This window comes from Microtus pennsylvanicus, chromosome 3, assembly GCF_037038515.1.
Source record: "Microtus pennsylvanicus isolate mMicPen1 chromosome 3, mMicPen1.hap1, whole genome shotgun sequence".
NCBI classification, from domain to species: Eukaryota; Metazoa; Chordata; class Mammalia; order Rodentia; family Cricetidae; genus Microtus; species Microtus pennsylvanicus.
Window position 1 is genome coordinate 5227362 of NC_134581.1, and position 16877 is coordinate 5244238.

General features: G+C 46.6%; 1 protein-coding gene across 1 annotated transcript in view; it reads left to right on the plus strand.

Moving 5' to 3' along the window:
- Positions 1 to 14692, plus strand: part of LOC142845461 (solute carrier family 22 member 14-like) — a 42584-nt gene extending 27892 nt beyond the window's left edge. Inside the window, exons 3-12 of the mRNA XM_075964189.1 lie at positions 807 to 1316; positions 2398 to 2501; positions 2716 to 2870; positions 3727 to 3895; positions 9719 to 9839; positions 10076 to 10173; positions 10435 to 10649; positions 11938 to 12046; positions 13450 to 13644; positions 14191 to 14692. Coding sequence (XP_075820304.1) covers positions 807 to 1316; positions 2398 to 2501; positions 2716 to 2870; positions 3727 to 3895; positions 9719 to 9839; positions 10076 to 10173; positions 10435 to 10649; positions 11938 to 12046; positions 13450 to 13644; positions 14191 to 14488 — 1974 coding nt within the window. The 3' untranslated portion in view covers positions 14489 to 14692. The remainder of the gene's footprint in view (positions 1 to 806; positions 1317 to 2397; positions 2502 to 2715; positions 2871 to 3726; positions 3896 to 9718; positions 9840 to 10075; positions 10174 to 10434; positions 10650 to 11937; positions 12047 to 13449; positions 13645 to 14190) is intronic.
- Positions 14693 to 16877: the final 2185 nt, after the last annotated feature.

The window sequence follows — 16877 nt, forward strand, 5'->3', positions numbered from 1 at the left end:
TCGTCTCATAGTGCCTTGCTTCTCAGACCACAATGTTTGTTTGCCATTGGTCTTTGAGAATCTTGCATCCTCTGTTTGCAGAATGTTTCCACAGAAAAAGGGACTGCAGCATTCCCAGCCCATAATGTCCCTAGTGCTGCGGAGGGGTTTTTACTCCAAACACAGGGTGAGGCTTAGAGTGTGCTCCTTCCTCTATCCCAAGGCAGTGTCCTGAGTACTGCTCACACCCTCCCTGCCCTTGCCTGCTGCACTGCTCTGTCTCCATGTTGCTGGCTGTCTCTGCCCCTTGTGCGGTGTTCCACAGTCCAGACCTGGCTTCCAAGCCTCTGGTAAGGGACCAAAGCACTGCCTTTGGCCCCTCCTCCCAGGCCTTCCCTGCTCCTGATCCAGGTGTTTATTTTACTTCATTGTTTATTTACTTATTTGAAAAGGGGGATCCCTGGAGTTCCCAGCTGGCTTGGAAATTCCAGTGATGCCTCAGGTGTGTGAGTAGCTAATTATGAGGGAGCTGTGAGTCAGAGACTTCCTCAGGTGTGTGAGTAGCTCACTGTGAGGGAGCTATCAGAGAGTTCCTGGCATTCACAGGGAGAATGTTCTCTAAAACACCCAAAATATCCATTGCACTGAAAATTGAATGTTTGAGCCAGGAGGAATGGATTAGCCTAACTAAGAGACTTTGGAAGACAAGAAAGGGACCACATTCTCACTGATACAAGGCAGAGGGTGTTTAGTCCCTTGGCTCCCATCCTGGGATCTGATGACAGGGAAAGGTGACAGGGGACTGAACATGAGCCTTTCTTGAACAGATGGAAGAAGAGGATTCTGAGTCAACATTTGGAACCCAGAATTCCAGGGGCACACACCAGCATGAGAATTCCATTCCCTCCCATTCCTGGTCCTTGGACATGTTGTTACGCAAATTGAAGGCCATAAAGCTCAAGAAGGATGACAAGCTGGCCAGTGTTCTGGATGCTGTGGGGGAGTTTGGCACATTCCAGTGGAGGCTGGTGGCCCTCACCTTGATCCCCTATGGGATGCTGTCCTTCTTCATGTTCTCAGATAGCTTTGTGCTCACCGCCCAGAAACACTACTGTAACACCAGCTGGATCCTGAAAGTAGGTCCCAACCTCTCAGTGGCTGAGCAGATGAACCTGACCCTGCCCCGAGCACGCGATGGCAGTTTCCAGACCTGCCTCATGTATATACCAGTGTCGTGGGATCTCGATTCCATCATCCATTTTGGCCTCAATTATACAGAAACATGCAGATATGGATGGATCTACCCTTATGCTAAGAAGCGCTCCCTGATCAATGAGGTATGCTTTTGTCTTCTGTTGTGTTGACTATGGCTACCCAGAAAAGGAGACAGAGACAGGGGGCAATTGGCCTGAGCACATTCTGTGGGGTGCACCAGAAAAGGAACCTGGGGTTCTTGTTTCCCAGCCCTGTGCCCTCCCTGTCTTAGGCAGGAAGCTAGAGTGCATTTTGGTGTAGAGACAGGCTTGCCACCTGCCCAGAGAATTGCTTATTGTGTTGTGGCTCTTGTCTTCTGGTCAAGGAGAAACCCTTGGATGGAGGGCCCTTAGATGGGGCATAGTAGCTGTGTGTAGGGTGTGTTCCTCTGTTACCCCTGTATTCTCTCCAACATCTTGCAGACCTTGGATCTATGCCTGTTGAGGCCGTAGAGGCACAGGGCAAGGGTTATGTGTCAAGAGGCAACCAACCAGAATGCACAGAAGCTACAGATAGAAAAGAAAAAACCTGTGTTGGGCATTTCTCACAGGACTTCATACCCTGAGTTGAAATCTGGGTCTTTTTAGTCCATGGGAAGCTCTAAGTTGGAGCCCAGGACCAATATTCGTGCCTGTGCTTAATAAGTCCCCAGCAATGTCCTTTCTGGCCCAATGTCTTCGCTTCCTCTCTCCTGGTTTAGATCCAGGATCTACCAGGTGCAGGACAGACCGAGTCCAGGGATAACAGAGTAAAGACACTTTACATAGAACTACCTGTCCCTTTCCCTGAATGTCAGGGAAATCTGCTCGAGGCAGCGGTTGTCAACCTATGGGTTGCAACACCTTTGGAGGTCAAACAACCCTTTATAGGGGTCTCATTTCAGATATAATGCAAATCAATTATTTACACCATGACTAATAACAGTAGAAAAATCAGTTATTTACACCATGACTAATAACAGTAGCAAAATCAGTTATGAAGCGGCAACAAAATTATTTTATGATTGGGGTCACAACACCATGAGGAACTGTATTAAAGGGGCACAGTCTTAGGAAAACTGAGAATCACTGATCTTACGGTTCCCCTTAGGGTCAATCTCAGTCTCTTTTCCCGAAGGGCTAGGTCTGTGTGGAGGCTTGAACAATGCCCTTGTCTCACCTGCAGTTTGACCTGGTGTGTGGCAATGAACCAAACAAAGAGAACATGCTGACTGTGTTTATGGCGGGCTTCTTGACAGGGTCTCTGTTCTTCGGGTTCTTATGTGACAAGTAAGTGTCCTGGGGTTCCCACTGATCCCTAGGACACCCTGCCTCTTTCTCAGGAGATGGCATAATGCTCAAACTCTGAATGAATCTCAAGCTGGGGAAAGCAAATGGAGGGATGTTCCAACGCCCTAGGTAACCCAAAGCCTGGCCCCGGTGCACCAACGTGGCTGGCCTGGGAATTGTGACCCTTGGTGGCATCTCCTCCTCACACCCACAGGATAGGCCGCTATCCCGTCTTCCTGATGTCACTGGCAGGCTTCCTCTTCTTCGGCTTCGGAACAGCCTTTGTGAAAAGTTTTAACCAGTATCTGTTCTTCCGCTTCACTGCAGCCCAGGCATCTCTGGGCTATGTCATCAGCAGTTCGTCTTTAGGTGACTGACTCTCACGGGGCAAGGTGGGATGGAAATAGGTTCAGTTCAAGAGGGAGCAGGAGGCAGATCTACCTGGGATGGACAGGCTAAAACCTAGTGGGGAAGGAAGAAGAGGCTCCCCTCTTGGCTTCCCAGTGGTGTGAGGGAGTCAGAAGGGAGTGCCCCCAACACTCATACCCCACAGTATTCTCCTGTACCCCAAATATTCCCCCTCCTGCTACTTGTGTACCCTGCACCTCGAGAATCAAGGGAGCTGCTAAGCCCTCTATTGCTTTGCTTCTTTCATCCTGAGCCTCACAGAGTTAGCCAACTTGTTCAGGGCCACACAGCAGGAAGGAGCTGGGGTTTCTATCCCAGGAGCTGTGTCATGCTAACACCTAAATGCATATACAGCCATACCTATATCCAAACATATTCTGTCATTTTCCTGGGGCTCTCTGATTCCTCTTCCCATTGAGAATTTGTTGGCATACAGCCAAAGGGAACTAACCCTCTACAGAGCCTCAGGCCACGGAGGTCAATGCAGCAAAGCACTCCAAGACTGGTGGTTCCTGGTCTCAGCCCATGTCAGACCTCATGAGAGGCCCTGAACAAGTTAGGCAGAAGTTTTAGAGGGAGTGGTTGGGAGCAGAAGAAATGGAAGGGTGAGTGTGGGTCTGAGGAGGTTCATCAAGACTTTGGGTATGCAGTGGGAGATGCAGACAGTCTATCTCTGAGAAAGATCTGGAACAGGCAGAAGACACTGTCTACTCTGAATTCATGTCAAGGGAAGGGTGGGCATGCCAGACAACTGCATGAATGGCCAACCTGGGGACTGCAAACTGACCACAGTTTTGTTCTCATGTGCTCTGCACAGTCATGGAGTGGCTGGTGGGCGAGCACCGGACCCATGCGATCATCCTGCAGCACTGCTTCCTGGGATTAGGGATCATTTTCATGTCAGGAGTTGCCACCCAGATTTTCCACTGGAGGCTCGTGTTCTTGCTCGCTGGCGCGCCCTTGTTTCCCATCATCTCCAATATCTGGTGAGCAGAACAGTAGAGCGCATACAGGGGGGTGATTCTCATAGGTGGAAATGGATGGGGAACATGGAAGTGTGTGGGAGATGCATGGCCTTAGAAGGAGCCAAAGCCATTCATCACCCTCAGAGAAGAACCTGAGAGGTAGTCAGACAGTGGGAGTGACAGAGATCCAAAGATAGACAAGGTTCAAGGTTAAAGTGGTGAGACCTAAAGTTTGGGATGGCCATAGCCACCTTCTTTGAGTTGACTTTACTGGAGGAGTGCCGAAGCATGACCCATGAGTTGAAATTGAATAAATGGTGTCCCCTAAGAAATGACCCTTCAGGGGAAAAGGGAAAGAGGTTCTTGTGTTCTGCTAGGCATGGTCAAGCTGTTTGCTGTTTTTAGATGTGGGACCACAGACAGCAATCTAAGGTGGGGCTGTGACGGTACCGCTCACGTAACAGAGTGTGGAAAAAAAACTTTTGTACCGTTGCGGGATCCATCTTCGGCCTTCAGGCCCATAGTATCCCGCAGACATTTCTAGAAAGCAGGAAAATTCAAAGGCAGTTCAGTCATTATCTCCTGTGTCCTACAGAATGTCTCGCAGACTCTTTCATGAATCAGGAACCTCGAAAGATCATCTCACCTTTAGGCAAGTTCAGTTGTCCTCTCTCTGTGGGTTCTCTGTGTCCAGTTTATGCAATAGTCCAGACAAGAGCAGTTTCTTGCCGAAATGGCTATTAAACTCCATAAGTATTCTCTCCAATGCCCATCTTCCTCTTGAAGTATATTGGTGCTGCCAGGAGTAGACGTGTCTCATGTCATGAAAAACCCTAAGTTATTAAAACATTAAATAGCATATTCCGTAGTCTTTGAAAGATATGAAGAATGCTGATCTAACTGAAATATATATCTATATATCTAGAAAATCTAACTAACATGACTACAAACTTGACTATTATTAATGATTATCCATTAACAACCTATATGCATTACATTTTTAAATGAGCTACACAATCACAATACCTTAATCAAGATCAGAAACATATATACATATAACAAAATTGACCTTAAATTTAAATTGCTAAAGTAAAATCCATATCAATGTAAATTATTCATATCTATATCATATCCTCCTTTAAATGTAAAAGAACATTTATAAATAATATTTGGGAATATGGGCGCAGTTATTTCTCTCCAAACTGCTTCCTGCTGTATGGGGGCGCTGTTAATCAGATATTTCAGGATATAACCTGTGTGCTAGGTTCATCTCAGTCATCAATTAAGGAAGTAATTTTTTGAGGGTGTTCACAGCAACCTTTCAGGAGGGCGTGGTCCATCATGCCATATTGGCATAGAAGCAATCCATAGGGTTTCATCCTCTGTGAAAACAAAAGAAGAATCGCTTTTCCAAAGTATCATATCCTTAGATCCAAATTCTCAAGTCAAGGTATTTTCAAAATATCTATGTTGGATTAGTTCAGCAGCATTTATAAACAAATATCTTTTAGCAGCTGTTGCTCCTTCCTCAGCATTCAAACAATTCAAAGAGAGCATAATAGCATACAGTATCAAAATTCTCTGTTTATTTTCCATCTTTGTATGGCTTTATTTAACTCTATTTTGTTTATTTTTACTCTTTGAGACAGGTTTTCTGTATATCTTTGTCCTGAAATAACTCTGAAGACCAGGCTGTCCTTAAACTCTCAGAGATCTGTCTGTCTCTGCCTCCCAGGCATTGGGATTAAAGGCGCGTGATACCACACCTTGAAGTCACAGAGGTCATTCTCCCTCTGCCTTCCAAGTGTTAGGATTAAAGGTGTGTCCTACCATACCCAACTACTCTCTTTCTTCCTTTTTTTACTTTTAAGAACTTTAACTTTTATCTTGCATATATTTTTAACACACTGTAAATCATTTAGAAATTTTCTTTGTCTTTGAATCTCTCTTTACTGTATATCTCTCTCTTTTTTTGAACACATGAGCCTTTAAGTTATGGAGCAATATGGGTAGGATTAAAGCCGTGGCTTTGGCAGCTAGATCCAGCCCATTCCTTAGCTTTCAGGCCTCATGGCGGAGGTACGGGTTGTAGCCATGTTTACCGCTACAACTCTATGGCGTTTTAAGGTCCCTGCCAGCAAGCAAACTGCAGCATTCTGCTCACAGACCACATTCAGTCAGACTACCTGCTTGAGTCTGAGTCAGAGCTTGCCCTGGCAGGATGGCCCAGAAAGCCAGCATTTTAAAACAGCACAACCTTTTTCCTGCTATGGCTGAAAACAAACAAGCATTCAGTTGGCTTTTATCAACACCATGTAAGTGTTTTGTGACAAAACCTCTTAAGAGCTGCAGGGTTTTGCAGCTAAAGCTGAGTCAGGAAGCCTCTCTTAGATGAGAGTGCTTGCTTGCCTCTAGCAAGCAGAGCAGACCCAAGAAATTGCTGCTACCAAGAAAACATGCTTTACTCTATTCTTTCCCAAGCTTTCTCAGGCTTTCTGTGGATATAGTTGACCACACGTTGAGGGCCATGCTGTAGTGGGAACTGCGGGTTGCATTCCTGCCTCCATGCTCCCAGCCGCCTGGCTAGCATATGCCCCAAAATAACAATACACAAATTGTATTCTTTTAAACACTGCTTGGCCCATTAGCTCTAGCCCTTACTGGCTAATTCTGATATCCCGATCAACCCATCTCTAATAAACTGTGTAGCACTGGTCTTACCGGGAAAATTCAGCATGTCTGACCTGGCAGCTTGCTTCATCGTGTCTGCCCAGAGAGGGGAAGCATAGCGTCTGAGCTCACTTCCTCTTTGTCCCAGCATTCTGTTATGTTTACTCCACACACCTAGGTTCTAACCTATCAGGGCCAAGCAGTTTCTTTATTAATTAATCAATGACCTGCCTCCACCAGACATTTTATCATAGAAATGAGAAAAGTAAGGAATGTTGCTGCCTTTGGGGCAAAGGTCCTGAGATTGAATCACGCTGTATGATCTAACTGCCTATATAACCTTTTGATGAGTCTTCTAACTTTCTAAGCTTCCTGAGGCATATCCTCGTCCTCCTCCTCCTCTTACTCCAGGAGAGAGTAGTTCAATTTGGAAGACATGACTTCAACAATAATGATATATTAATTACAATTCACATTCCTATGATGAAATCCCTGCCAAAAGCAACCTTAGGAAGTAAGGAAGGAGGTTTATCTTTGATTGACAGTTACAGGCTACAATTCATCATGGCAGGAACTTAGGTAGTTGGCATATTGTATTCAAGTCAGTAGGTAGAGGCAGAGAGGAGAGTGGAAGAGGGAGGAAGGAGAAGCTGATCTTCAGCTCACTCTCTCTTTTTTATTCAGTCTGGGAACCCGGCCATGGGATGCTGCCCCCATTTAGGGTGGCTATCACCAGCTCAACTAACCTAATATAGAAATTCCTTTACAGACATGCCCAGAGGCCTATCTCCTAGGTGACTGTGTGTTGACTGGTGTTTCTGTCCCAACCCAAAGAAATACACCGAAGTCTACATTAATTATAAAACTGATTAGCATAGAGGTTCAGACTTATTAGCTCTTATAACTTACATTAGCCCATTATTCTTGTCTATGCTAGCCACATTGGTGATACCTTATTCAGCGAGGCAGTCACATCTTACTTCTTCAGTGACTGGGTCATGACTGCAAAATCTGCTTCCTTCTTCCCAGAATTCTCCTGTTTTCATTGACCCAGCTCTACTTCCTATCTGGTTGTTCTGCCTATACTTCCTGCCTGGTTACTGGCCAATCAGCACTTTATTAACATACACTTGACAGGTTACAAACCATTGTCCCACAGCAACCCCCCCACACTTTTTTAAGGAAAAAGAACTCTGAATCTAATATCCTTTGTTTAACTTTTCTCCTGACCATTATCCATAACAACTTGCAACCAACATTCTAAACAAAGGAAAATATACATAGTCCTTCTTTTGGGGGAATGTGGGCATAGTTTTCCAAGCTACTTTCTGCTGGCTGGGGGCTCTGATAATCTTATGGGGACCTAAAGAAAACTGAGAAATATCATCAAGTCATGACTGGAGTATTCTGTGAGGCTTGATCATCTCAGGCAGCAGTCTTGAATCTGTTCTGGATGCAGAACTCAGACAGACATCTGGGCCATCTGTTCTTACCAGGGATTTCTTAGATGGTCTTCCTTGATCAAACGTGATTTTTCTTAACTCAGAATGAATCCACAGCCTCTCATTTCCTGTGGAAACAAAAGCAAATCCTCTTCTCCAAAGTAACATACCTTTAGCCTTCAGTTTTGAAGTCAAGGTATTTTCAAAATGCCAAGCCAGCATTTCCCTCTGTCTTCCCTCTTGTCTAGTTTTCCTGCCAAATCATAGTCATTGTCTGCCCTTTGCAGCTTCTCTGTTTGTTGTGGACAGGTTCCCTTTGGGCAGTCAGCTTAGCTTCAGTTGCCTGTCCTGTGACCCACAGCAACGCCATGCAACTGCCTCTGCAGTGTTCCGACATCTCTGCTCGATACCGCCACTGTCAGGGATCGCAACCTATTTTCTAGTCTGCAAGCCTTGGGGGAGGCATCCTTGTGTGCATGTGGTAAACCATATTCATCAAGGAAGGAATACCGGCACATACCACATGGAGCAAGATGGCCAGCTCAAGATTTCTTCCATGGAAGTTCCACTCTGAGTCATCTCTGCTGCTTTCTGTAAACAAAACAAAAATCATTGTATCTAAGTGTGTGCACATATCTGCAGAAGACAGAGGTGTCAGTTCCCATGGGGCCTGATTTACAGGTGATTGTGAGCCACCTGACATGGGTACAGAAGCAGTATGTACTCTTAGCCTCTGAATCATTTCTAGATCCCGAGACTGTTTTGTTGTCGTTATCTGTCTATTTTTCCGTTTATTGAAAATTTATTTTTTCTCACATCTAACATCTGGTTGCTTTTTCTCAATCGAGCCTTACTTTGTAGTCTTGGCTAGCCTACTACTCTTACATAGTCCAGGCTGACCCCAAGTTTGCAACGTTCCTGCATCTGAGTCTCCCAAATGCTGGCTGTGTAGGTATATGCCACCATGCCCATCTCTTAGCATTTTACTGCCAGGTCCCTGTTGTGCAAGCACCACTTAGTGTGCACTTTTCCTAGAGAGGTGTAAAAGACACATTTATTCATCCCTAGTAACGAAAAGTCCAGCAGACAGAAGAAAGTTTTATCAAGTTCAGTTTGGCAAGCGCATAAGCTTACTGACATTCCATGCATGCACACAGTCAGCCACAGGCAGCCATATCACCAAGTATACCACCCCTTAGCCGGTTCTTACCTTCTGAGCTACAGCTGCTACACAGCAGTAGGTAGAAGGGAGTGGATACTGGACTGTTCAGCTGCCTCTCTACCATCTTCAGAGTGAGCTGGTGTCGTTAGCCCTTTTCATCTTGTTGCTGCAACCCCAGGCCACGGAATGCTTGCTGTAGGTCACCCTAGCCATTCTTTTCATGGGGGCGGTGGGCGTGTCAAGCCTGACGTGGATTAGCTACACTATAGTTTTCAGAGAGTTGGCATGGAGGATGACCTTGAACTTGGAAAGCAGAACTGGGAGGTGATTGGGTAGTTAAAGAGACCACAGGGCAAAGGGATCAAGAGACTGACTACTATCACTAAGCCGTGGGGTTTGTGGAGGCTTGAAAGGAGGTTTGGCTTCCCCCAAGGAGCAGAAGGCATCTTGAGGTTGGTGGTACCTAAAGGTTCCTTGGTCACATGCTGATACAGATGGCCACAGCTGAGGCATCTCAGCTGGAGTTGGGGCATCCTGGAATTGTGAAGTAAGAGAGAGGTGGTCACACAGGGTTGTCCGAGAATCCCCACGGTGGCTGATGATCAAAGGGAAGGTGGACGAGGCCAAAAAGGTTCTGTGTTATGCAGCTGAGGTGAACAAGAAGACCATCCCTTTAAATCTACTGAATGAGGTAAGAAGCCTTGGGACAGGAGTGAGGCCAGGGCTGCAGACTGTGGGAAGGCCTCTTTCCTCATCCTCTCATGGGATCTTAGTCTACTGCTTCAGAATGATGGCAACAAAACTGAGCCCTGCCTGCCAAGGCCAGAGAGTGGCCAGCACTGGGGGAGGGGCAGGCCTTGCCTGGTGTTTGTGGGCAGAGAGCAAGCTGGTATCCCGACTCCATTGGCTGGTCTTGTTGTTTTGTAGCTGCAGCCACCAGCAAAGAAGGTGAAGAAGGTCTCGATCCTGGACTTCCACACCAATCAGCACCGTTTCAAGGTGGTCTTGACCATGGCCTGCGTGTGGTGAGTTGCTGGGCTGGCTTCAAACTCAGGAACGGCATGGAGGTTGGTCAGGCCGAAGGCCAGGCCTGTCTCTGTCATTTCTACCACACACGTCTTCTCTCTGCCTCTGTTCCATTCCTCCTACCCTCAATCCTCCCTCCCCTCCTCTCTTCCCTCCACTTCTTTGTCCCTTTTCTTCTCTTTCCCTCTTGCTGTTCCTCCCACCTCTCCATCCTACTTCTCCTTTCTCTCTCCCTTGCTTTTTTTGTTGTTCTGTTCCAGGTTTTCCATCAGTTACATCTATTTCACACTGAACCTCAAGTTGAAGGATTGTGGGATAGAGACCTTCCTCATACAAATAATCCCAGGCATTCTGGAGGTGCCGGCCAGGCTGTATTGCCTCGTTCTACTGGAGAATTTGGGGAGAAAGTGTACCCTCTTCGCGAACCTCATTCTGGCTACCATCTCGTGTTTCTTCCTTCTTTTCCTTACTCAAGGTACAACCTGCCAGGAAGGCTGCCTCCAGTCTGCTCTCTTCTGGGGCTTCCTAGTGTCTCTTATCTTGCCTGGCTTGAAAGCACACGGCAGGTGGCTTCCTGCATATATCATTCTTCCCATCCACCCCTCAAGGAAACCCCAGCCCCCAAGACAGCATTATCCACATTTAGAGTCCTGAGAGAGGAACTCAGGCTATCCCTAAAGTAGTTATCCTTGTATGTGAGGGCAGGCAGTCTCTGGGACTCCATTCCAGTCCACACCGGAAGCAGATCTAGTGGGTAAATGAGAGTAGATGGTGGCAGAGACTTCTTTGAACTCATGCCCCCAGCCATGCCTCTCACATGCAGCCTTTGATTGGCAAGCATTCCCGGCTACCTATGCTGTCTAGGATAATCTACTCATGGAACATCGGGATGGTGGCATACTGGACCAGTGCCAATATTCTTGCTCAGAGGGCTTTTCCAGGGGCTCATTGCCTGGCTTCTGGTGTCTGGTATTATTGCCACCAACTCAAAGATCCCTGGGCAGTGAACCTGGGTCAGTCTGTGGGGCCAGAGTGCACAGAGCTATGGTGCCCCACCAATGGCCAAGGTCTAGTGGGGAGCTGCAATGCATGCTTCCAGAAGGAGCCCCTTTCTTTCTCTCATAGAAACTCTCAGCATCCTCCTGACATTATCAGATATTGATTAGCTACAAAACAAAAATGAAACTTTCTTAGGTTTCCATAGCCTGGTGTTTATTGGTATTGACATTATTGCTGCTGTTACACAGAGCACTGAATCTAGCTGGCAGATTAACAGATCTCCTGTGTGGGCAAGAAACTAGGCATAGGATTCTGGAGATAGAAGTCTGAGGGTTGGAGGCATGGCTCAGTTTTTGAAGCACTTGCAGCAGTGACATAAAGCGTTGACTTTGGTTACCCTATACTCAGGACAGTACGTGTCATAGTCCGGGTTTCGGGGAGAAAGAGACAGGAGAGTCTCAGGTTTGCTGCCTAGATAATCTCACTGAATCAGCAAGTTCCAGGTTCAGTAAGAAACTCTACCTCCCCCAAATAGGGTTTGGCCTGCCCCAAGCCCTGTTCAACTCTGTTGCGGTAGTAACTTTAGGAATGACTGGGCCTATACAGATCAACACTTCCTCTGGCTGAATGTCTGAGTCTCCTGGCTAGGTGACTAAGTAGTAGGGGTGGTCCATACAGTTGCCTTTAGTAAGGGACTGAGAAAAGGCTGGAAGGCCCCAAAGGTAGGTTACCCCATGACTCAGGGCCGTGCTGTCTTTACCTAGAGCTGAAGTCGACGATAGCCGTGATGCTTGTGCTTGGACAGTTTAACATGGTAGCAAGTATCACTGTGTTCTACATCTACACCTGTGAGCTGCTCCCCACTGCTCTCAGGTATGGAGTCTGGTGGGCTGAGGGGAAGGAGGGGTATGGGACAGTGACAAGCCTGAGCATTTGTCAAAAAACATTTGCTGTGTTAAACACGGTTTGCATGGGTTGGCTCACCTATCTCTTGTCAGAAAACAAAACCCAAATGCTGTCCTTCATCGACCTTCTTCCAGTTGACAAAGCCAAAGACAGGAAAGGTCCCTGTTGTCAGTCATGCCCAGCGGGTAACAGAGCTGGCATTTGTAAGGGATGGTATCTTAGTTTCTTTATATGTCACTGTGATCCAATAACCGTGGCAATAGTAACTTAGAGAGAGGGGAATGTATCCCGGCTCTCGGTTTAAAGAAACAGATCATTTATGGTGGGGCAGGCAAGGCAGAAGGGGCTCGAAGCACCTGACTCCATGACAACACAGTCATGAAGCAGCGATGCTTACATGCATGCCCTGCCACTGCTTGCTCCCTTTCCCCACTTGCACAGTCCAGGATCCCTGCCAAGGGAATGGTGCCGCCCATGGTCGGGAAGGCTTCCCAGTCCAGGTAACCTGATCCCCTGCAATCATGCTCAGAGGTCAGTCTCCCAGGTGATTCTAGATTCTGTCTGATTGACAAGGAATAATGACCATAACGTGGGGTCTGACTCTAGACTCTGCCTGGCACCTGGTCCTCAGTTTTTTCTATTGCTGTGGAGGATGCTGAGACCAAAAGCATCTGGGGAAGGGAGGTTTTGCTTCCCCTCACAGCATACCTCCATGGGGAATTCAGGAGAGGATCCTGGGGACAGGAACTAAATCTGAAGCCATGGTGGAGTGCGGCTTCCGTGCTTGTTCCTCGTGGATTCTTCAGTTTGTTTTATCATCCACCCCAGGACCACCTTTCCCAGGGATGGCACAGCTCACAGTGAGCTGGTCCAACCTTCATCTAATCATCAGTCCATGAAATGCCTCCAGAATTGCCCATAGACCAATCTGATGGGGACATTTTCTCAACTGAGTTTCTCCCTTCCCAAATGACTCTAATTGTGCCAAGTTGACAAAACTAACCGGCCCACATCAGATGCCTGTAATGTGTTTGGGTTAACCTGAGGATCTGCCTCTTCTCCCACGGAGTTCCTGGTGATAGAAGCCCCATCTTACTGACCCCAGGGCTGTATCCTTTCCTCACATGATTATACACCATTATGATGTGTACATGATTAAAAACTCTTTGGCTCTGGATATCCAAGAAGGCAGCCCAGGAGAAATAACTACCCCTCTTATGTCAATAAAGAATTAGGCTCTTCCAGGTCACACACTGGGATGGAACGGGGTAAAGAGCAGAGGGTATGACTTTAGGTAGCTTCTCCCTTTCACTGTACCCAGCCTCTGAGCCTCTGAAGTCTTCTAAACCAGTTCTCAACTCTGCTTTCAGGTCTACAGGTCTGGGTATGGTGGCTCTAGCCTGGTCAGCTGGAGGCATCACAGCTCTGGCTGTCTTCCACAATATCAAAACACAGCTGCCTGTCTTTTTCTGCTGTCTCTCTTGCATTGTGGCCTTGTGTTTCTCCTCCTTCGTGCCAGAAACAGGAAACCAGCCTTTCCGTGATAGCATGGAATATGGTTCAAGGTAGATGAGTAGGGTCTGCTTGTCACAAGTGCTGGGAATTGAGAGTATGCCAGATATTGTCCATCCCAACGACAGATCTCCCTGTTCAAAGCCATCTCCCCAGGTCTTCTGGATATGATCACTGGCCTGGGTCCAGCTTAGGTCCTGCCAGTTCTCCCCCTCTGTTTGGCGTTCCTTGCCCATAGAGCCTCCCTTTGCCCTGCCCCATATGCCTGTCTAGACTGAGGTATTATCCTGGAGACGAGGGAACTAAGGTGACATGAATTCTTTCAGTGTTAGGACCTGTTCTCCTGAAGGGTGTATGAGAAGATTAAACCCACATTGTAAAAGATCCAGCATGTGGCAGGCATTCAGTGAAAGCTGGTGACAGAGACACTGAGAAAAGCTCCAAAATTCCGGGAAAGAAAGGGATCTAGTGGGGTCAAGAGATGGAGTCAGCCCGATCCTGAAATCCAAGACCAGGCTTAGTTGGGGACCTAGATGAATGAGAAAGCCCATCCCTCCCAGAAGAGGTTAGGATTGAAAATGTCTCATGGTTTTTCTCAGCATCAACAGAGAGTCTATTGACTCCAAGAGGAAAAGCCAGGACGTCACTGCAATGATGCTATCTGAGGAGTCCATGTCTGACATCTGGGTTGATGAAGTGGCAAAGAATACCATTCTCAATGCCCTGCCGCTAAAATCAGAAGCAAGCGGGTCCTCTGACACACCCAGCAACATGGTTGACGAAGTGGCAAAGAATACCATTCTCAAAGCCCTGCTGCTAAAATCAGAAGCAAGTAGATTCTCCAACACCGACTTGAAGGAACCCAGCAACTGGGAGGAACCCAGTCCAGATCCCTGAGGGCCAGGTTCCCCAGAACATTGTGGGCTGGAGTTTACAGCCTGGGTTGAGGGACATTGATTCAAAGTCTCAAATTCTAGGCCTAGTCTGGCTTGTGGGGAGAATCTGTCCTTCTCGAAGGCTAGCCCTCAGGGTCTAAAAATAGCCCCTTATACAGGGGGAGTTAAGTTGTGATTCATCCAATAAAATATCATGTTGGTGTTGAGATGCTTAGGTCAAAGTTGTCACGACAACCCAGAAGATGCAGCCTAGACAGGTATGGGGTGGTGGTTAGATAGGCAACCAAGGCTTTTCAGGATCTTTGGCTAAATCCTCAGGGACAGCAAATAATTCTCTGGATGGAGTGGATGTAGTGTGGGCAATCTCTTTGTGGTTCAGAGCAAGAACAAGGGTATCAATCATAACCTCTAGCCCAGCCAGCAGCTCAATGCCAGGCCAAGGACGGAACCGATCAAGGTCTGGACGGCATGTGAGGGATTACCAAGAATGTCCCTCATCGCTTAGGCCAGTCTCACTTCTTTGCCCTTGGTATTCCAAATAAGTATGGCATTAAAGGTCACCCACCATGGGCTTTATCCTGAGAGATGTCCTCTAAGAGCTTCAGGGAAGCTGACCTCTGACCTCCACCACCCCAAGAAAAAGTCGTTGGGACATTTTGTGTTAATTGTCAACTTGACACAATCTAGAATCAGCTGGGGATCATGTCTGCAGGGGAGCATCCGATCAGGTACGTTGCCGTGGGAACTCTGCCTGCTGTATGTGGTACCCATTCCTTGAGCTGGGTCCTGAACTGCATGCAAAAAGGTTAGTGGAGAAGCAGCCAGTGTGTATTTATCCCTTTCTGCTTCTTGACTGTGGCTGTAATATCTGCAAGGTCACCACCCTGATAAACTGTGACCTCAAACTCTAAAACTCTGAGCTCAGATAAACCCTGTGTCCCTTGAGCTTCTTCCTTCATGACATTTCATCCCAGCAAAGGAAAAGCAACCCTCCTAGTCAGTCAGCTTGACACAGCCTAGAGTTATCTGAAAGGAGGTGGAATTATTATAAGAGCCAGAGGGTACAGATGTCTTCAAGGAATCCATGCCTTCCAGACACAATAGGAGAGATGCTCACGTGAGCTCAGACTGTGGAGCAAGCCCGAGACTTGCATAGGGGCAGAAGGGGAAGGACACAAGCTTCCTCCCCTAACCAATTAGCTCTCTAAGGAAGACACTAGCTGCAGGAGATTTCCTGCTGGCAAAGGGGACATGGCTTTTCTCTAATGGACTGTCACTGGGTCCTGTGTCTATCAACTGCACTTCAGGGCAGGCCCCATGCCCAGGAGCAGCTGGCCAGCACAAGTGAACTGGGTAGGAGTTTTGTGGGCTTTTTGTTTCAGTTTTCTGTGTTCTCACATTTTCTTTTTCTTATTAGTCTTTTGCTTGCTGTTATTTTTGTTTTTGTGGGTATTTATTTATTTATTATTTATTATGTATACAACATTCTGCTTCCATGTATGCCCTCACACCAGAGGAGGGTGCCAGATCTCATTACAAATGGTTGTGAGCCACCATGTGGTTGCTGGGAATTGAACTCAGGACCTCTGGAAGAGCAACCAGTACTCTCAACCACTGAGCAAGCTCTCCAGCCCCTCTTTTTTTTAAATGTGTATGTGTTCCTTGCTTTTCATTCTTGGGATTTTTTTTGCTTTGTTTTTGGAAGAGAAAAAGAGCATAAAACAGAATAGGTAATGAAGTCGGAAGGATTCGCGAGGAATTGAGGAACAAAACATGATCAAAATATGTCATAAAATTTTTTTCTAATTAAAAAATTTCATTAAAAATGTTCAAAGTTTGCCAGAGGGTGGTGGCACAGGCACTTGGAGGCAGAGGCAGGTAAATCTTTGTGAGTTCAAGGCCAGCGTGGTCTATAGAGAGAATTGCTGTACAGGCCCCAAAGCTACAGAGAAACCCTGTCTTGATAAAACCATATATATATATGTTCAGAGTTGACTCTTTAGACCCCACATCCAGAGATGTTACTATAGTGACTTAAACAATAGGGAAAGCAACAGGCACAGCCCCAAGAGAGTGAATGTTTGCATATTCTATAGGGGTTGTGTCTTGTATAATGAAGTATGATCCTTTCTTATATATTTATTTATTTATTTTTGATTTTTTGAGACAGTTTTTCTCTGGCTGTCCTGGAACTCCCTCTTTTATTTTTTGTGATAAACTTTTTTTAAAAAAATCTCTAATATTACTTTATATTGTTTAAATTTTCAAATTTGACAAGTAACATAACATGCCTGTAATCCCAGCACTTGGGAAGTGGACACAGGAAAAAATGAGTTCAAGACCTAGTGTGAACTACGGAGCAAGTTCAGGGCCAGCCTAAGCTACAGAAT